The sequence below is a fragment of the Danio rerio genome, chromosome 4, assembly GCF_049306965.1.
Source record: "Danio rerio strain Tuebingen ecotype United States chromosome 4, GRCz12tu, whole genome shotgun sequence".
Lineage (NCBI taxonomy): Eukaryota > Metazoa > Chordata > Actinopteri > Cypriniformes > Danionidae > Danio > Danio rerio.
In genome coordinates, this window is record NC_133179.1 from 18151602 (window position 1) to 18174221 (window position 22620).

At 35.8% G+C, this 22620-nt stretch overlaps 1 protein-coding gene across 1 annotated transcript in view; it reads right to left on the reverse strand.

Annotated features, from left to right (window-relative positions):
• Positions 1 to 12225: 12225 nt before the first annotated feature.
• nrip2 (nuclear receptor interacting protein 2) overlaps positions 12226 to 22620 on the reverse strand; it is a 54406-nt gene continuing 44011 nt past the window's right edge. The window contains exons 3-6 of the mRNA NM_001123515.1: positions 18568 to 18650; positions 17639 to 17769; positions 14536 to 14588; positions 12226 to 12345 (exon numbers count right to left, since the gene is read on the reverse strand). Of these exons, the coding sequence (NP_001116987.1) occupies positions 12226 to 12345; positions 14536 to 14588; positions 17639 to 17769; positions 18568 to 18650 (387 nt within the window). The remainder of the gene's footprint in view (positions 12346 to 14535; positions 14589 to 17638; positions 17770 to 18567; positions 18651 to 22620) is intronic.

Consider the following 22620-nt stretch of genomic DNA (forward strand, 5'->3'; position numbering starts at 1 on the left):
TTTCATTTAAGAGCCTCAGTAGAGAGGTGAAGATTATTACTGCAAATGAACAAGCACTTGTAGTTTGTCTCTCTTATGTGCTGTTCTTTTGCTAATAACCACAAACAAATGCAAATGGGAAAAGATCCGAAATAAATGTATTACGTTAACCCATGATATGTCTTGCATGATATCAGCATTGGCTGAGTGACCCAAACCCATCGCATCTAAATCCTCCATTCATATTAGGATTGCATAAAGATTATTTACTTCAAACGTGTTTATCTTCAATGAACCCATTTCCTCTTAATCTGCGTTAGAGAAGCTCTCAGTCAATACCGCTGGCCTCTTATAACCCATTCACTTTTGATCATGGTGGGAAGAGAGTGAATCATGCAAGATTATGCCTCTTCAAATCCCTGTAACTAATGCCAGCGTCTGCCTTTCTCCCTCACATCCGCATGCGTTTGCCTGCGGAGACAGAGAGGGATTCCAGCTTGTTGATTGACGGAGAGGAGGTTTCTTCAAGATGCTCTACACGCCACCTTCCTCGTTCACCATTTCCTGCTATTTTCTTAATGGACACTTAACTTCTCCAGAACTGGTCCTAATAGTCTCTAGCTCTGTGATCTCATCAGCCCCCTCAGAGGCACTTCTGTCGATGGGAACACAAATAGCAGTTTTAATAAGCCCCTATGTTTATCCCGCTGGCAACGGGGTTTCCTATTAATGCTTCCCACCATCGCTTGTGCCCGTTAGAGGTGCAAAGCTCATTAGATCTTGATATTAAACACCGCTGCGGTCCTTCCGCTGTGTTCTGTGAAAACTCCAAGCTCTTAGCGGTGTTCATTACGGACAGGAAGTTGCCCTTTCCTTCTTTATTTCTTCTTCGCACCACGTTGGACTTGCTGTGCATGCGAGTCTCTTCCTCTAATCAATGCTTCTCCTTCCATCCGCACGCCTGAGGTGGATTTTGCACGATCCCTGCGGGGTAAATCTCAGCACGGACGGAAATATCCCGGCGGCTTTGAAAGTGGATGGGATTGGGGTCGAGAAGCTGGAAGGTTGCCCACGCTCAGTTTGCCTTGTATGTGGTTATTTCGATCGAGGTGTCAGTCAGTTTGACCCCTGACTGCTCTTGGGGTGCGCAAAAACTCAATCCCTGCATGTTGTTCTCAATTCTAATACAACTGCTGTGTTCCCTCTACTCATTTCATTCATTTTTATTTGGTACACCTCACTAGGGTTAGACCTTTTGGCTTTACCAGCATGAAAATTCTTATAGAAACTCCATCAGGGGATGCAGGCTGATAAGTCCCATACATTCTGCTTCCGAATACACGATGCAGGTGATTGGTTCTTGTCGGCTCAGCAGCCAATAAGCTTTTCCTTAACATTTGAATACCTCAGTGTTGTTTGCATTGTGCAACACTTTTTCAGATACCCTGTACGCTGCTCATAGATCTTCCACATGGAATTTATGTGCTACAAGTGCAGCAGCAGGGTATTGGTAATAGGACGTCTGTCAGTATATTAGAATTAACAAGTATCAGTATTTGCTCTGCACCAATAAACAAAGCAGCAGCAGCGTAGCAGCTCTATGGTACCAAGACCTAACACAAACATTAACATATATGTATATATTAGGGTGTTTATAGGGTGTTATAATAGGGTGCTTTCACATCTAGACTTTTGTTTCGGAACATGGCATGTTTCCCCCGTTAACATGGTTTATTTGGCATTTGTGTATCCAGCAATCTCACTCTGATCCGCACCAAAACAGTCAGTCTGAGATTGCCTGAATGAGGTGGTCTCAGCTCGATTGAAATAAACTCCGGAGTGAATCGATTGTAGTGAGAACACAATAAGATCCGAACCAGGCTATATCACAGTGTATAATGGATATGTAATAGGCATATTTATTGCTATAGGAGGAGAGAATGATGTGCGGGATGTCATTCCTAACCGTATATGTGCGTTTCATGTCAAATACGAGAGGGAAAGCAAGCTGAACTATTAATGAGAGCTGTTTTTCGTTGGAAAAATTGACCAAACTGCAGTCTTGGTTTATCTGTTATTTATCTCTATAATATAAAGCCTATAATGCATAATTGTAGCCAATGGCTATGTGTGAGAAATCCTCACTCTGATTTATATCTGGTGACAATGTCTGTGGGTGTCACCATTCAAAATTAAATGGCAGCTTTTCTCTTATAATGTCTTGTTGCATTGTCATAAATTAAATGTGCAGTAGGTGATTGTCTTCAGAAGTATTTTTTGTTGTGTTGGTTGAAAGTCTCTTCACAGTTTAATAGTAATGATTAAAGTAAATGATCTAAATGTGTTTATATGTATTTTTATATTCTGGGTAAGGCATAAACCTAAAAAATGTTCATCCAATTAAATAATGTCGGGTTAACATCTGTCATAATTCCGATAAGTAGCTCAAACTGTCTGTCAGCAAATGCAGATTTGGGCTTCTGCGCGTCTCTTTTCAAGCAGATCTGCCATTCGCACGTGCCCGCCTGCATGAGCGCCTCACGTTCACGACACGTGCTGCACACACGAGATAATCACAAACGCGGTGAAATCAAATGCTGAACTGAAACTTTGAAAATGCCAAATCAATATTGGAGTTACTTTTACATGCTGGAGGAAGGTCGACACCATAGATGAAGTTTTACTGTTAGGTAATGTTCTGTTTAGTCAGGCTAAGCTTGTGTTAGATTGTGTTGTGTTATGAATGGCTTATATGCACCTATATTTTACAGTCTATGATATGCACAGGCAGGTTGTTCAGCCTCTGAAATCTCCAGGCGAAAGATTGAACTATTTTCAGTTTCATAAGGGACCTTTGACAGCATCGGTAATGTAGATTCTTATTTAGTTTAACAACAAAACATCAGTGAATAGCGCTATTCCGCCTAACCTGCTTTATTGAGCTGAAGTTGCTTTATTATTCACATTAGTTCATTTTTGAACAATGACAGCCTTCCTATACTGTTTACCATGCTACTCTGAATATTCGCTCTGCTATAGCATGTAAGTGTGGCTTAGCAAGAAATGTAATTCCTGCATGCCGCCGGCAAAACACTAACTAGCTGGTGATTGACATGAACTAGTGGGTTGTCTGCTGTTGTGATGCGGTGCGCGTGTTCACGATTTCAGGAGGCGTGGCTTTGAATAACAGTCCCTCCCCGCCATCCAAAGATAATATGCTAAGTGGTTAGCATTTTGGCAGATCACCTACTGCACCTTTAAAATAAGGACACATAACAGTTGACTCTGAAATTAAACCATGGAACTCTGACCAATGTGAGGAGAGTTTACTCACTCTCCTCACATTGGTCAGAGTTCCATGGTTCATCTTTCAGTGCTGTCATGACAGAACTGTCTTAATTCTTTGTCACATAGATTCAACAGAAATGTATTTACTTTGTTTGACCTGTCTCAACAGATTTTTTTCTGATTCCATTTGTTTGACGCAACATATCTTACAATCTTTCACCGCTGGTGGGACTGGGAGTGTCTAATAAACAAGCAGAATTTCACTTGCAATATACAGAGAGCAGACAGAAATGGCGTGTAAATAAGATACATAGCAAGAGTCTATTTTGTTTGTTTAATAGAAGATCAAAATGGAGACCTGTTCTGCAGGATGGAATCTTAAATGATTTATATACTGAACCCTATCTCCATTTTTTTAAATGATCTCATTATGTATACATCCTGTACTTTCTGCTTCATTGTTTTGTGTGGTTATGCATTAATTCCTGCACCAAGTGCTCTTAATTTGGCTTACAATAATAGTGTTCATTTGGATTCTCGTGTCATTCAATTACTTCACTTACATTGAGAGAATGTGTCCTGTTTACTTTAAGCACAAACATAATCATAAATTTGTATCATGATTTACCAGCAGTTTACATGCTCAAAAATCTTCTCAGGCAAATTTAGAACAGGAAATCATGGTGAAAAAAGAATTAGGTGACATCAAACACTCTTCCCTTTTGTAAATTGTGCAAGCATGTCAGTGTGTGCAACGACAACATGTCAAAGGTTACATTGCTGTTGTGTAAATCAGCGCCTTTTATTGCGCCTGTATGATGAGATGTGTCTTTTAAAGCTGTGACAGGATGTGGCATGTGCACTGAGTCAGAAGAAAACGCCACAGGCCCCCCGTCGCACTGTGGGTTATGAAGCAGTGTGAGCACTGTCGGGAAAAATAAATAAATAAATAAAAGAATTTTGTTCTCTTCTGTGTGGCACTACAGGATTATCTTTTATTCTGAAGCCGTCATTGGATGTGACAGAAAGACATCATAGGGCACAGCGTGTGACGTGGTTATGAACAGATGAACAGTCTTGCATATCATTGCTGTCTTGTTGTGCTGTAGCGAATGTGATTATAAAGTGATTTGATATTGAATTTCTTTTATTCTCTTCCTTAAAAACCATAGAAATGGTGTTTGCAGTGTGTTTTGCTTTCATAATGTGGCATATCCAAATGAAATTGAATTTTTGGTGCAAAATATAGTTTGAAGGAACTTGTTTTATCGGATTGGCTTTGTTAAAAATAATATGTTGATGCTGTTATTTTATTGGCGAATATCATTTTATCTCTGCAGAGGCGCTTATTGCAAATATATATTTTTATATATTCACAATAACACACTATGTTGGTGACAGTGTTGTTTTTATGGCTGTTTATGGTGTAATTTGCCTGTTTACACTTAACACAAAAATGTTGGGTGATGCTAATGCAACATGAACCAATCATATACAGTACAGTATAACAATCTAAAATATATCAGAGTTTATTATTATTCATACATAGAAGTTGTATTAACAAATACAAAAATAATGCAAATACATTTTGATATTAAATGTAAAAAATTGTATTTTATTTTTTATTCATATTTTCAAATAGTTATAGAATATTGCTATATTATTGTGTCAAAAAGAATTAATATGCTCATCACATGTATTATATATTGTTTTAATATATGATTCATACACTCACCGGCCACTTTATTAGGTACTAGTACTGGGTTGGACCCCCTTTTGCCTTCAGAACTGCCTTAATCCTTCGTGGCATAGATTCAACAAGGTATTGGAAATATTCTTCAGAGATTTTGGTCCAAATTGACATGATAGCATCACATATTTGCTGCAGATTTGTCAGTTGCAAAAAAAAAAAAAAAAAAAAAAGTTGCAGTTTATGCAAATCTACCATTCCATCACATCTCAAAGGTGCTTTATTAGATTGTGGTCTGGTGACTGTGGAGGCCGTTTGAGTACAGTGAACTCATTGTCATGTTCAAGAAACCAGTCTGAGATAATTTGTACTTTGACATGGCACGTTATCCTGTTCTTAGCTGACAGGAGTGGCACCCGGTGTGGTCTTCTGCTGCTGCAGCCCATCTGCCTCAAGTTTGGACATGTAGTGCGTTAAGAGATGCTCTTCTGCATATCTTAGTTGTAACGAGGGGTTATTTGAGTTACTGTTTCCTTTCTGTCAGCTCGCACCAGTCTGGCCATTTTCCTCTGACCTCTGGCATCAACAAGGCATTTGTGCCCACAGAACTGCCGCTCACCGGATATTTTCTCTTTTTCAGGCCATTTTCTGTAAACCCAAGATCGTTGTGCGTGAAAATCCCAGTAGATCAGCAGTTTCTGAAAATACTCAGACCAACCTGTTTGACACCAACAACCATGCCACATTCAAAGTCACTTAGTGTAAAGTGTGAAGTCACCTCCTTTTCTTCCCCATTCTGATTCTCGGTTTGAACTTCAGCAGATTGTCTTGACCATGTCTACATGCCTAAATGCATCAAGTTGCTGCCATGTGATGAGCTGATCAGAAATTTGTGTTAACGAGCAGTTGGACAGGTGTACCTAATAAAGTGGCCCGTAGGTGTATATAATATATGCATAAATAAAATTACATTGAAATGTTGTAAAGTTTTCAGAATAACTAAGGTTTTGTTTTTAGCATTTTTTATGAAATTGGTTTTATTATTAGTATTTATATTACCAATTTTAGAGGAGTAAGTAGTAATATATTAGATTATGAACATATGGAAAGGCTTTATGTTGTTTTCACTGTGGTAAACATTGGGCAGTTTCTATCTTGGCTGTGTTTTCGGTGTTCATGCTGGTTGGAGCAGGAGCAGAGCAGGCTGCCCTCAGTGGAGGGTCAATGATGTCATCTCGTGTGTCTCTGTGTGGTTGTGGGAACATCTTTTCCCTCCATCACCAAATGAAAGAAGCTTAAAATAGGCTTTTGACTGCCCCGGGCATACCAACATTACCGCCATGTAAACCTCACTGTGAAACCTTCAAGTAGTAACACAGTTTACCCTATATTTTGGAGAACAGAAGCTATGTTTACATCCAAAGGTGTGTTTTAGATGTGTGCGCAAAACTGGAATGTCACATAAAACATAAAGCACTGTTTTTCTGACAATGTCAAAGAGAACAACATTTCCACTTAATAACTGGTGGGAAATATCAAAAAATGACAAAACAGAATTTTCAATGGGAGAAGATATTGTGGGCTTTTTAAATATTCATTCATTCATTCATTCATTTTCTTTTCGGCTTAGTCCCTTTATTAATTCAGGGTCGCCACAGCGGAATGAACCGCCAACATATCCAGCACATTTTTACACAGCGGATGCCCTTCCAGCCGCAACCCATCTCTGGGAAATACATGCACACATTCACACTCATACACTACGGACAATTTAGCCTACCCAATTCACCTGTACCACATGTCTTTGGACTGTGGTGGAAACCGGAGCACCCGGAAGAATCCAACGCAAACGCAGAGAGAACATGCTCTTTAAATATATATATATATATATATATATATATATATATATATATATATATATATATATATATATATATATTTAAAGAGCGGTGACGCAGTGGCGCAGTAGGTAGTGCTGTCGCCTCAAAGCAAAAAGGACGCTGATCCGAGCCTCGGCTGGATCAGTTGGCATTTCTGTGAGGAATGTTCTCCTTGTTCTCCCTTCGTTTGCGTATATATATATATAGATTAATTTACATTAAATGGCTCATCTGAATCCTGCCGAAGCCGTTCAGAATATGTGTGCTACCCAAATAATTACTAAATATGTGTCTTTGAGAACAGGTTTCTCAAGCCAGGTGGCGCTTTACACCAGGGGCTTATCTTCGGTTTTCAAAATGCATCACAAACTTCTTGAGAAACTGTTCTACTATTATGATGAAAATTAATGATGTTCAATAAGATGTACTTGTGTTTACTAACTGTTTATTTAGTTAAACATGAATTTTGAACTGTAGCCCTACATAAGCTCAAAACAGCGATTTATTTATTTATTTTTTGATTATCTTAATCTGACTAAAGTCAATCCGAACTAAACAGATATAGAATTAAGACATGTGGAGTATGCTTTTATTAGTGGCATTATTGAAGTAAACTCCGCGATCAGACTATTAGGCCCTCATACCGACTTTTCACCATATTTTCCGTCAAGATCCACACGCGCGGCTGTCAATTAAGGACCACGCACACAAACACACACTGTCAAATGCGGAAGTTTTTTCCTATCATTTGCTGTGCGTTATTAAATTTGATAAAACTCTCACCAGTCCTTACTCCTTATTTGCATCTAATACACCAGTATGTCACGGGTGCATGAATGAAATGTTCATAAGTTTAATTGAACGTTGATGACCTTTTGACCTTTGATGACCTTTTTTTAATGCGCATATACTGGAATTTCATCAGTAAAAGTGTTTTCATCATAGTTTATATGCATCTTTTCTTATCAAATAAAAACTTTGTCCTACTCCTTTTTGCACCTATGCACCTACTCACATTTTTATGTGCATTTTTAAAACTTATGCTCATCTTGGCACTTCCATAAACCGTTTTTTAATGCGCATATCCAAAATGTGAATAAAATTAAGTGGATAGAAACATGGCTACCGTTGCTGTTTATTCCAAACTTAAATATACATACACTTGTATGAATAACATTATGTAACTGCACTTACTGAACTTTCAAAACAAAGCTACATGTTCTAAAAATTAACACGATAAGATTATATAAATTTAATTGAATTTAATTGAAAGTCACCCAAAATTACAGAAAACTCTTACATGAAAGCACTTCACGTAAACACCTTAATTTATAGTATTGTCTATTAAGGCAAATAACTAGACTTCAGATGTCCATGTAAACGTAGACAGTAGTATCTTCGAAGTAAGTGAAAGGTCTAGAAGGGCATCCTGCTGATTTCTTTCAGAAGGGCATGTTTTTGTCAGACGGCTCACCGGTCAGGTATACATCCACGCTAAAATATGAAGGTGAAAGTCATCATAGCTTGCGTAGAACTGACCCAGCTCCCAACCCAGGATAGATTAACGATGATATTTTTTACATCGCGCAATAAGAGTCTGACGTTAACGCAGCTAATTAACGTTGATAATGGCCCACCACTAATATATATATTTAAACTTAGTTGTTTTTATTAATTGCTTTTTTTTATTACTTAAATAAATTAATAAATTACTTGTAAATGTAATGAATGTGTGGTGGCTTTTAAAGGTGCGATATTGTTCTTTGAGAGTGCAGCTGAATAACGAAGCATTTTGATTACAGTCTTTGGCTAGGGAATTTTACAATGATCAAACACTTTTTTTTTATAGATTTTTACAATGTGATCGGTCCACTGAATTGTCCATCACTACCATGTCCATTAGTCCTATCATGCCCATTTTTATGCATCACATGATCTGTTAAAACAAAATCATGTTGTTTTTTAATGAGCATCCTGGAGTTTATTCAATAAATGTGTTTCTGTTGTAGTTTATGCACAGTTTTGTATCTCGATTGTCCCTATGTGTTTTTTTATGTGCTTTTTCAAAATGCACATTTTCGCCTTTCCATTTAGCAGTTTTTTATGCGATATTCCAAAATTTGCATAAAAATAGATGGAAACAAAGCTAGTAGTGCATTGTTTCTTATTCATGAGTGCATTGATGAAAACGAGACAACTCCATAGCCAGAATACATATTTATTTTGTTTAGGCAGAGAAAATACTGTTCAGAGAAAAAGAAACCAAAAAATAAACTCTTAATTTGTTTTCATACAGTTGGCCCTCAACACACGTACAAAGAAAGAACAACGTTTGCAAATATATAGATGTCCTCCACTCAAAGGTCATCCATAGTGTTAAAAGGCTGGACGATTAGGATAATTGAACATTGTGTGCCAACAATTTCATTATCCTCACCATTTAGGGGGAGTTTGTGTAGGACACAGATACCCTTCGGGTCATTGGTTGGCATTTTAGTTGGAGCTTTTGGCGGTGCTTATGGGCAAACAAACAGAACAATGAGCAAAGATGTGAGTGGTGGAGAAATGTTTGCGGATATGAGCAAACTGAGCTCTAGGAAAAGGGGATTTAACCAGTCTAAGGGTGTGTTCACACTTGTAGTTTGATTGTTTTGCTCCAAGCCAAGAAAGAAAGCGAAATTGGGTGCTTTCACACCTGGCTCGTTGTTTATAACCTGGCAGATCTGCATCAAAACAATTGGTTCGAGATCACATAATAAACCAACCTGAAAACACTCTAGAGCAGGCTGTGGTGGAACCAACAAACCAGGCTTTATTATGCTGCTGTGTTTGTGAAAATCAGATCAGTTAAAAAATGCAAACAAATTATGGCTGAAGGCTTTTTTGGGCTCAAAATGATAATATAACAACAGCTTCAAAGAAAGACACAATATAAAGCTGCCTGTATTCTGATGGATGACCAATACTAGCAAAATCTCAGGACAGATGTACTTTGTCCAATGAGAAGAGACAATACTTATACATGCCAAATCTCGGTCTGTTGGGAAATGTGCTGTCAAAGGCAACCAACTAATAAGACATTGCAATCTTTTTAAGTTTTAATTTCAGAGGACAAATATCAAGGCGCAATGAACGCATGGTCGAAGGTGTGAGATGCAGAGCACCGATGCTTTTGATTCTGGAGGTAATTAATTAATTAGTATAATAACACCAATACTGGAATGGTTAAGGTGTTTTAGAATAGCCAAAACAATATTTCAGATGTTTTACAGTGTGCTCAGCCTGCTGGTTTGTCCATTCACACACATTTTTATCATCACATGATCTCTTTTAACAAAATTACATGACCTTTTTTAATGCGCATATACTGGAATGTGTTTGGTAAAAGTGTTTTCATCATAGTTTATACGTATCTTTTCTTATCAAATAAAAACTTTGTCCTATTCATTTATGCACATGTGTTTTTATGCACATTTTCAAAACTTATGCGCATCTTGGCGCTTCCATAAACCAATTTTTTAATGCGCATATCCAAAATGCAAATAAAATTAGGTGGATCGAAACATAGCCACAGTTGCTGTTTATTCCAAACTTAAATATATATACACTTTTATGATTTACATTATGTAACTGCACTTACTTAAAGCGACATGTTCTAAAAATTAACACGATAAGATTATATAACCTGTAAAAGAGTCAAAATAGCACCAGGGATTCCTCTGACACACAGAAATAAAGATCTTCTTCAGTAGCCATGGTTACATCCTAATGTGATTTAAATCTTTTTAAAGTTTGCAAAAAAAAAAGTCCCAAATGAAGATAAGGGGTGTTACCATCAGTTTGTTAGAGCAGTGCTTCTCAAAGTGGGGGTTGGGACCCCCTGAGGGATCGCGGAACAATGACGGGAAAGCCGCCTGGTAATTTCCAAAAATCTATTTATTTTTATTAAACCATAAGACCATTATCCATTACCTACTCAAAAGAAAAAATAGTCGTTTATAGTTACTTTATACTGTATAGCTACCATAGCAGCTTATAGTAACTAGTTCTATTGGATTACGACCCCTGGGAAGAATAGACTTGGGTATATTGGTGTGAGCCATTGCATGCAAGGTTTCTGTATTTATAACCACCTCAGAGGATATTGGAGGTCGCGAGTCACTGGCATTGTTATTTCGGGTGTCATGGGCTGAAAAGTTTGGGAACCCCTTTGTTGTTAGAGCAGCAGTCTGTAGTATTGATAGTCTAGTAACCAGCAGTAAGCAACACAATGGAGTCACATGAGTGTAATGCTCCTTAAATCAGAGTTTATTTGGAAAATGTATTTTCATCTCTCATTATTTACATTAACCCTTTTTTCACAAATTGTGTCTCATCTTGTGACAATTATAAATATATATATATTTTTGGTTCATTTAGATGGCATTGGCTCTTGTTGTGTTCTTGTATTTTAGTCAAACTGCACTGGAGTTTGTTCACTTGTTTGGTCCGCACCAAGGTTAGGATGGCAATGTTCACATTTATTCAAAAGCACTACCCTGAGCAATCACTGAGTTCAGTTTAATCCAAGCAAACGTGCCAAGTGCGAACACACCATTAAAGAAAAGTGGAAACACAGTACTTCAACTCTGACGTACTGAAAACGGAAAAGCAGGAAAAGGGAAGTCTATAAAATCATGCAGATGAAGAGTTTTGCTTGGTTTTAGGGGGTCATTTGGTGAGATCGCAGCCTAAGGGCTCAATTAACATTTGATTGGTCTGGCTGGAGTCCTTATCATCTGAGGGCAGATTTGGCCTTCTAAAGAGAAATAAGGGCAGAAAAACACAGACTTCATTAAGTAAAAGGCAGTTTCGGGTAAAATTTCTATCTAAATTTGAGGAAAGTTTCTGATTTGTTACGTTTTGACACACTTGAAAGTATAAAATCAGGTTAGTTATTGTTCAAAATCTCTCAAAGTGTGCAGCTTCGCTTGAACTCTCGGTTACAGTAACGTACAAGAATATATTTTACTCGTTATATAGTTAAAATCACCAGTTAGAGAATATTACTAATCGATATCCATTAACTGCATACCTCTCGATAAAGGCAATTTCAGAATGTCAGAACACAATCTTCCTCCTCCTGAGCTTTATTACATTTAATCCAAATTAATTCAGCACGGCAAATAATAATAAGAATAATAAAAAAATCATAGTTGGCAGATTTCTGTAAGTCGCACAGAAACAAACGACGAAGAATAAAGAAGGAAAGATGAGAGAGGAGAGGAGAGGCCTGTGTATGTTGATCTGGCACGAGGGAACACTACAGTCCAGATGCAGGCGTCCTGTTAGTTATCTTCCTCTCTGATGACATGGGTCATGACGGTTGTTGGGCACAGAGGTCGGAGGTCACATGTTTTTGTTGTTGTCGTGGTGATGGCACTGGCTGCAGGCAGGTGCGTCCAGGAAGGGAAGCTCCTGCTCTGGGCTGTGGAGTCGGAGCACTCTGGACTTCAGATCCACACAGCACTGCAGAAAATAGACACCGCTGTTTACTCTAGTAATTATTATGCTGGCTTGACAATGTCAGTGCTGTTGCCTTTGATCTGTTGTTCTGTCTGGGGTGAATTTCTCTATCAGCTACCCTTGCTTGTGATTCAGTTTATTGTGTACACAAATTCGGTTAATAAGACAGTAGGAGCCCTGGTTCACTACATACCATACTAAAGCTATCTGTTGATCTTTCTTGTGTAAACCCGTTGACTGTTGCATGATTTATTGTACACTCAAAAAAATAATTACTGCTGCTTGTTCTTATTTTGGACGGCAAATTAATTGTTTAAATTCAATCCATTAACATTGGTAAAAACAATTAAGTTAAATTAGTGCCACCTAAATAAATCACTTTCCAAAACCTTTTCATTCAGTGTACCAAGCTGGTGGAATGACCTTCTCATTCCCTCACGGACTGCGAATTCAATCATTTAAATGACAACTAATCTATCAATCCATAGTTCTGTCTGTCAGTATAAGATTTTTTTCCCTAGCAACCCATGATGACATCGTAGATGCCACTTCACTTAGTAACATTCGATCAACTTACATCTTAGGAACTGTCAATCACTCAATCCAAACACCCACACAACTACAATTCCCCACAATCTCTTTCTGTCAGACTTCTATAATCCTTCGAAAATGTTAAACTGTTGTAATTTTTCGTCTTTTTCATGCTAGCATCACAATATGTCTTCATGCAGTAATTGTCTACATTCTTCATGGGAATTGTTAGCAAGGACATTTCAAGGAACTGCAGCAATGCTGAAACTGAGAAAAACGACTTTATCATCTCAAATCTAATTCTAACAGCAGCAAAATGGTTGGTGAACATGTTTTGTTGTGTTTTTGTTATTGTAACAGTCTAAGGAACATTTATACAGTACTATGTATTCCAGGTGAATAGTAGCTGAAACATAAGCTTATGTTTTATTCTGCTGTTTATTATCTGAACATTGGTTTCAGGGATTCTTCTCCTTGCATGTCTAATCTTTTTCTTCTGACAAGAATAGTAATTTGCATATACTTGTGCAGACACTGGTCTCTGCATTTTTCATTCTCCGTCTGCACTCTCTCTCCTCCATCCCCCTTTTCTCTCTCACTCCCATCATACTTTTAAAATAGATTTTCACTTTCCTTCTTTTAATAGCATTGAGCTTTCTCCTCATAACTCGTGTAAACCTCAAAGGGGAATTTTCCCCCTCTGGCATGTTAAATCATCTCAAACTATATTCAGAGCTGATTCAATATTTAGATATAAGATTAAAAAAATGATTCCCTATCATGATCAAAGCCACTTAGCGCCCCAAAACATATTTCCTTATGTTTTGTTTTTTGACTAGATACTATATTTTTATAAATCACACCATTTTATATCTACAGAATAAACATGCTTGTATATTGGATTTTAAATGTCACTTTTTACCCTGGTCATAAATAAATGAGTATTTTTTTTTTATCAAAAAGGATGCCTTGCTTACAATTTTTGTAAATGTATTAGATTTTTTTTATCAAAACTAAACTTGAAATTTTACTGTGATTATAAAAGATTTTGATTAGCATTTATTGGGCCTCATTTATATGTAAGAATAAACTCCAAACAGAGAAAAAGGCTGAAGACAAAAGTAGTTTAGAAAAAGGAAAATGTACATATTATTTAATAATAACCAGAGTTAATGGCTTTATTAATGTTAGATTTATTTATTTATGGTTAATATTTTAAATAATTATTCATATTTATTCATATAAATTTACTTTCAAAACTGTGAACGTGTCTGAATTCTGTGAAATTATGTAATAAAATTATAACAATAATTATAATTACTACTATTTGTGTAATATTTAATATAAAGCATTTTACATAAATGCTTATACTACACATAATTATTTTCATTTGTAAAAATGACTATTTCTTTTCTTTATTTATTTATTTATTTTTGTTTTGTTACAAATTTGAGCTTAATGCAACTCGAAGGTAATACTCATAAATCAAAATTGAAGGTCAGTACATTTTAAAAGCTTAAAAACCCCAGATCTAGATTTTCAGTAGCATGTGGATTTCATCCATGAACTTAAAGCTAAAGAAAGCTAAAAGAACTTAAAGCTAAAGGTAGACTGAAGATTAACACAAGAGTCTGAAGATAGTTAAATAAATGCAGGGCTTACTTTTAGTTCCAGCAGAGTCTGTAGGCCCAAACACACCTCAAACGTGGCGTCCTCTGTTAACAGACAAGAGACGAGACTCAAAATGTGGTAAAGAAAGAGAGACTATTCATCCCTTGTAGGCATCATTTTTAATTAGAAGAGCACATAAGGGGGCTTGATTTAAACTGGCATCATTAGTAGCTTTATCCGCTTGTTAAGTTGTGACGCTTGAGTACTGTTTCTGGATCCAAGCATCTACCGCTCTGAATTGAGAAAACTAAATGCCACTCAATAGCCATTCAAGAGTAATGTTTAGTCATATAAATTCATCTATATTTCTATTGTGCTTTTACAATGTAGATTGTGTCAGAACATCTTAAGTTCTAGTACATTTAACTGCTTTAATCCAGCTGATTTCAGATCAGTGTAACATACAGTAAATGTCACTGCTGAAAGCCCAAACACTAACTCCCATATCAGGTAAAGTCAAAATTTAGAATTATTTGATTAAAATATCGCAAAACCACCAGAACAGTGTTGTATATTTTGCTAACTTATGTACTTGCATTATCCCAAATATTTTAAGTAATGTTAAAATACAGAGCAAAGACTGTATTCTGTGTCACCATGCTAATGTCAACACACACACACACACACACACACACACACACACACACACACACACACACACACACACACACACACACACACACACACACACACACACACACATTATTTTCTATTTTGGTTTTATAGAAAACAAAAGTCAAGAGTGTATGACAACATGGCTTAATTTAGATGGTATGATACTACATGAGTCCTGTAGCTTCCTCAACTTGCAACTTGTAAAAATGTGCCCTCCTGCAGCAAAAAAATAGATACGGTGCCTTTAAAGCCGTTCTTTTAAAAAATCATGGTAATCATGGTACAGTGTAACATAAGATGCTTTGACCTGTGTCAGTGTATTTACTTTCCTTTCTTAGCAACATTACAGCAATTTTTTTTTCCTGAGGTGGAGCTGTACAAAGGGCCATGAGCCAGGACTTAAACTCAAGATTCCTACAGTGTTGTTGCTCTATATGCTGGCACACTGCCTACTAGACTATCAGCACTGACTCGGACTCATTGACTAAAAATGCTGTCTTAGGGGCTGATCAAACCAAACCCACTTTTCAGTTCTGAAAACGTGAGGCACACCATACTGCATATTGTTGACTTTAGAAAAGAGCAGTGTGCTGCACTTTTTAATGTTGCTAGGCAACCACTGTATCAATGGTCTTGGTGCTGGAGTGCGTGAAATCAGGTGCCTTTTCTGACTTTTTTTTTACAATTGCAGGCACTCAGAACCCTCCATCAAAATTGACAAATGCAGCAGGTGATTGTAATGTGTACAAAATACTCACTGCCAATAGAAAACCATTAAAAAAGCGCCTACCACACCAATAAAACACTAGTAATTTATTGTATTGTTAACTATAGTAAAATATTTGAATTAAAATGTTGTGTAATTTTATAGTTTTTAGTAACACAACAAATATACCAATATAATGAAAATACCCAGTACTGTAGTTTTCTAAAACTAGGGTTATTTTATAGTACAGTATACCACAGTTTACCAGTATACTGCAGTTTTTCTTGTAGTTCATCAGATCACTATAATCAACATTGCAGTATGCTGTAGCATTCATTAAAAATGTTGTAAATACTGTAATATATACATTAAAAGACACTTTACTATAGTATGGTTTAAAAACAATAAAGTTGCTATAAATGATTAGTATTTTTGTAAGTAGACTCACCAAATAAAAAATTAATAGGTGTGATCGAGCCAAAACAGAGATGAAAATGTGTGTTTTAAACTAAAACATTCTTTATTATGGTCATAGTCTCTGGAATTGCTGCATTCCAGACACTAATAGTCTAATGATTTATAAGAGATGTACCATCTAATATTAGGTGTGTATATGAACATTACAATAACTATTTTCAGTAGTATCACAGCACACTGTGAGTGTATGTTAGTATTATTTGTTGTTTGCGTTTGGCATCTGATAGAGCATTGGATCCAGAAAACGTCAGATTTAACTAGCAGATATTACATCTGCATGCAGTGCGAGCATAAAACGATTCCGGCATCGGGCCCAGGTCATGAACGCCTGTGTTACGTAATTCCTCTTTACTGCCCACGTTTCTTTGTGCATCATTTGCAGACTGCTGTCTGAACTAGATAAGGTCAGTGGCTCACTCTGAAAGGTGAATGCAAATGCAAGCTAAAGACATTTATATGGATATTCCTTTTCCACACTTTCACAAGACTTTTCCGCTTTCTTTAAACTTATATTTATATACAGCTGGTTGAAACTGGTTATGTGGGTGCCAAACTCTCTCAGCTACTGTACTCGGAATTCAATGATGTGGGGTTTACTGGACAGTTATTAAAACAAGACACTGCTGATTTATAAAATGTTATGTTTAAATATGTAAATGAGGCATTTTCTGAGTTACGCAAAATGTTGAAAGCATTTATAGCAAAAATCTCAACATTGGATAGTCAAGTTGAAAATTCTTGTTTCTTTTTTCCCCTTTTTTCCCCTATTAGTTTTTAAAGATTGATTTTTGGGGACTCTTTTAATGCTGCATAATTCAGAAAACATCACACCAACAGCCAAAAAGATAAATAAATAAATCTCCATTTTTGTAGAAAATGTTGTGTATAATCAGCCGGATTATGTGTGAACAAATCCCTCAGTAAAAACCTTAAGAATATAGATATGAATAAAGCTCTTCGGTTTGGATTATGTAAGTGCTTCTGAAGTGGAGTTTTATGGCTCAGTGCACAAGGGAAAAAACATTTTTCAAATATACTGTAAATCATAATTGAAATCTACAAACACATGCTGATAATGTCAAAAGAAGCCTATAAATCTGAAAAGAAATGCTTAAAATTGTATTTTGTATGCTTTCTTTAGAATAGACTAAGAAGAAAATCTAAAGCCACAAATTTAAAGTCTAAAATATGCCTTAAAAAAAAGAACATTTTTGCCTGCAGTGTCTTGTCCTAAAGGTAGTAGACGGTTGTTGTTGTTTTTTTATAGAAGCGAGTGTAGAAATGTTGAAGTCTGACCGATGACCTGGGCAGTGCATTGCACTCTCTCTCTGCCCAGCTGCAGCTGTAGAGACTTCACCGTCTCCACTGGAGAAGATTCACTGACTGGCTGCTTGTCTCGACCTTTATCTTCTTGCTTCGATTTTAGTCTGAAATTGAATACAAGCATTTAGAAGAATGTATTATGTTCTTATTTGCACAATATTATATTATAGAATACAAGCCATTTATATATATATATATATATATATATATATATATATATATATATATATATATATATATATATATATATATATATATATATATATATATATATATATGTAACAATAGCTAAAACTGACTCTACTAGGTTATTAAAAATCCCATGGCACTTCTGGTAAAGAGTAGTGGTGTCCTGGCCAAATTCCCTCCATCCACCGAATTGGCTCTATCACTGTCTCTCCACTTTACCTATAGCTGGTGTGTGGTGAGAGCACTGGCTCTGTTCTCCTGTGGCTGCTGTTGCATCATCCAAGTTGATGCTGCACACTGGTGTTGGAGAAACTCTCCCTTATTATTTTAAAGCACTTTGTGTGTATGGCCATACACAATAAATGCACTATATAGATACACATTACAGTACATTACATCAATCCTAAATTGTGTACTTGTTTTATGTGGTTTACAACCACAGGGATGCATTTATATAATGATATGGGTATGACCTAGGTTTACCCTATTAAGCCAGTTTATGAGGACACACCTTGTGTAATTCAAAGTGCTTTAAAATTATACTTAACCGGATCTTTAGACTTTCTACTTGTTTCCTATGAAAGTTGGATTGAGGTGTGTGGGTAATGTAAGGCCATATAATAAGTTGGTTTTACAGTGTATAAGTTACGCACATAGGGAGCCATCGAAAACGACATATAGAGCGATATGGTGTGTATTTTGAATCCACTCACCCCAGTCGTCTGCAGCATGTTTTTGAGATGTGGTTGTGTTGGCATCCTGTGTTTATGGATAGCATCACCTCTGCATCTCCACACTGCAAAATAAACATTTGGTTCTTCACTCAAAATGAAATCCTTGATTATTTTTTTCTCCTCATGTAATTTTTTTCGCACCTTTCATGTGAGAGGAATTTTAAATAGCAGAACACATTATCAGCCGGAGCGCCGTCTGCTAACTACTTTCACACAGTCACCAACCTGAGACACCCCAAGCATGTTGAAGATTTTAGCTTTTGCTCTTTTAAACAGACAATGCCATTTTCATCAATTCAATATATTTCAATCCCATTTAAACACATCTACACATATCTTCCCATTTAAACACATCTACACACTAGCAACTATACACAACAGTCTAGCAACCACCCAGCTTGCCATATAGACACAAGTAAAGTTCTCATAAATCACATTAGAGGAAACCGAGGTCATAGCCTTGTAAATTTGTCATTTTCATGTCCTTGTAAACTTCCTAAACAAGTATACTTATGTGGTTTTGGCGGTCACACTTTACAGTTGTATAAGTTAATGGTAATTTATGTATTTACCAATGTAAACAAACAATGATTAGCAACAATGTATGAAATCCTAGGTACTAAATACCAATACCATGTCTACCCAAATTATACCGAGTTCAGACTGCATGTTAGCCTCTGATTTTGGGAGTCATCAACATCCGTGAAGTATTTGACATGCTAAATATCTGGAGCTGTCAGCGATTTAAAATCATGCCGTGCGAAATGTGTTCTGTTTGAAAACAACATAGTCGATGATCTACAGCCAATGAAAGTGCAGCATTCACTAGTATGGGTATCTATAGGTCAGTGGGAGGTCGGGTACATGTTAAAACGGCTGCTTTTTGGTCTATTTGGACCCAAGAAATGGAGAAAAAACTAGTGCACATTTTTCAGGAGCACCTGTGTCTGTTTGATGTGTCATCTGAGCAACGAATCTAAAAAGAAAAATGTTGGAGAGAAATTGCTAATTCCATATAAAAGCCAAAATAAGTACACTTTCTACTTCAATACTTCGGGCTTCTTTCTCATTGTGTAGTTAATAACTAAAGATATACTATGTCGCCTCGCATTGTTTTCATGTCACTTCTTACATGTGTTTGGTTGCGAGACGTAGTTTGTGGACTGAATGCTGTTATTTATTCTTTCTATTGTAAAGTCATGCAATGTGAAACCCCCTTTCACTGATCCATACTACAGTGTAAAAACAGCACGGACAGAATGCTACCCCAGATATTCATGCAGTGAGAAAACATCTGTGATGCGACTACTTTGAAAATCATTAGCTTTTTGGTAGCAACCATCTGAAATACCTTGGTAACACTTCAGCATATTCCTGGCTACCAAACCTTAGAATACCCTAACAACTGCCTAGAAACCTTAGAGGCGACCACCCTAGTAACTGTTTAAGAACATCCTAACAACCACACATAGCACTCTAGTAACCACTTAACAACCTGGAAACTACACAGATTATTCTAGCAACTACAGTAAATAACAACATCCGAGCAACCACTAAGCAGCACCCTAGAAACAGCATAGAACACCCTAGCAAGCACCAAACAAACACATTGGATCTTATTAAACCTTAGCAATCACTCAAGTGACAGCCTAGCAACCACCCAGTCTATTTAAAATGACCAGATTTTATATATATATATATATATATATATATATATATATATATATATATATACAGTTGAAGTCAGAATTATTAGCCCCCTGTATTATTAGCGCCCCTGTTTATTTTTTTTCCCCAATTTCTGTTTAATGGAGGGAAGATTGTTTCAGCACTTTTCTAAGCATAATAGTTTTAAAAACTTATTTCTAATAACAGATTTATTTTGTCTTTGTCATGATGATAGTAAATAATATTTTACTTGAAATTTTTCAAGACACTTCTATACAGCTTAAAGTGATATTTAAAGGCTTAACTAGGGTAATAAGGTGCACTAGGCAGGTTAGGGTAATTAGTCAAATTATTGTATGATGATGGTTTGTTCTGTAGACTATCCAAAAAAGAATTAGCTTAAAGGGGCTAATAATTTTGTCCCAAAAATGTTTTTAAAAAAATTAATAACTACTTTTATTCTAGCCGAAATAAAACAAATAAGACTTTCTCCAGAAGAAAAAATATTATCAGACATACTGTAAAAATGTCATTGCTCTGTTAAACATAATTTGGGAAATATTTAAAAAAGAAAATAAAAATCAAAAGGGGGCTAATAATTCTGACTTCAACTGTATATATATATATATATATATATATATATATATATATATATATATATATATATATATATATATATATATATATATATATATATATAAACACTTCATCTCTAGACCAAAACACCCATGAGTCCACAAAGTGGTGCAAATGTATTTGCTTTTTAGACAATGGGGAGCAAATCTGGAAAATTAGGGTTGCGCTGGTCTGAAAATAGCAACACATCACAGCAAACATGTCTTGCACCTTATTGCGCCGAGTTTATGATAGGGCCCTAAAACTTCAAGCTTTTGAAATTATTTCTGGCTAAGCTTGCTCAAGCCAACATTAAAGTTTAACGGTTTATTATCACTAATTTATAATTTATTATTATATTATTATTATTATTATTATTATTATCATGGTCAAAGACAGTGTTTTGGCGGTAACACTTTACACAAAAGGTTGAATAAGTTAATGTTAATTTAATTTAATGTGTATTTACTAACGTGAATAAACAATAAATAATACAATTATTACAGTATTTATTATTCTTTGTTAGCGTTAGTTAATGGAAATTATTCATTGTTGAAGTTGTTTATTGTTAGTTAATGTTGCATTAATCAATGTTAACTAACATGAATTTGTATTTAACAAATATTATAATAATACATTTGTAAATGTTGAATTATGATTAATAAATCCTCTACAAGTATTAATCATTAATAGTTTGAGTTAGTAAATATGTTAACTAATGAAATCTTAGTGTGAAGTGTGACCATTTTGACTCCGTCTGATAGTATCAGGACATCAGAACATAATAGTCGTGGTTAATAATGGGCTGTCATTGGCGTTTGGCTTCAGTGAGTCTGTCCTTTCACCTGTATTTCCATCAGTGTTAGCAAAATCCAGAGCTCATCAGATGTGTGATGACCCTGTGCTTTTGCAGCGTTAGCACTTCAGAAGGTCTGCGTGCCTGTTCATCCTGCTTGCTTGACATTTATGTGTAAATAATTTGTTAAGTATTAGCAGAACCAGTGGATAGTTTTTGAACTCATTAGCCATTAGTTTCCAGATAGATCCTGTCACAAGTTGTGGGTCATTCCAGATTAATATTTGTGTAAACAGTGACTTTAGCAGTGAAACAGTGACTAACTCATAATGGTTAATATATGTTATGATATATATTGTTTTAATAGATCAATATAAATTCCTAATATGTACAGGCAGTTTCTTTCTTATGCTCATATATGCATGTTTTTCTTTTTGTTCTGGTATTTACTCTTTGTTTTTAATCTATTACTTTAATATTACTTCATATTAGTCATGAGAGTAACAACATTTTTTTATTTGTAATTATTTACATTTCTATCTGTTCAATTTAATTTGATAATTCATATTTTAATGATTGTAAAATTAAGCAATCAAATTTTCATTAAATAATAATAATAATTGCGGGCGTCACAATGGCGCAGTGGGTAGCACAATCGCCTCACAGCAAGAATGTTGCCGATTCGAGCCTCGGCTGTGTCTCAGTTGGCATTTCTGTGTGGAGTTTGCATGCTCTTCCTGTGTTGGTGTGCATTTTCTCTGGGTGCTCCGGTTTGCACAAGTCCAAAGACATGCGCTATAGTTATTATTATTATTATTATTATTATTATTATTATTATTTCCTCTTAATTATTCAACTAGTTTATTAATATTTTTATAATATAATTATTATTTGTTGTTAGTATTAAAAAATTTTTTAATATATATTATGATTTTTTTTTATAAAATAAATAC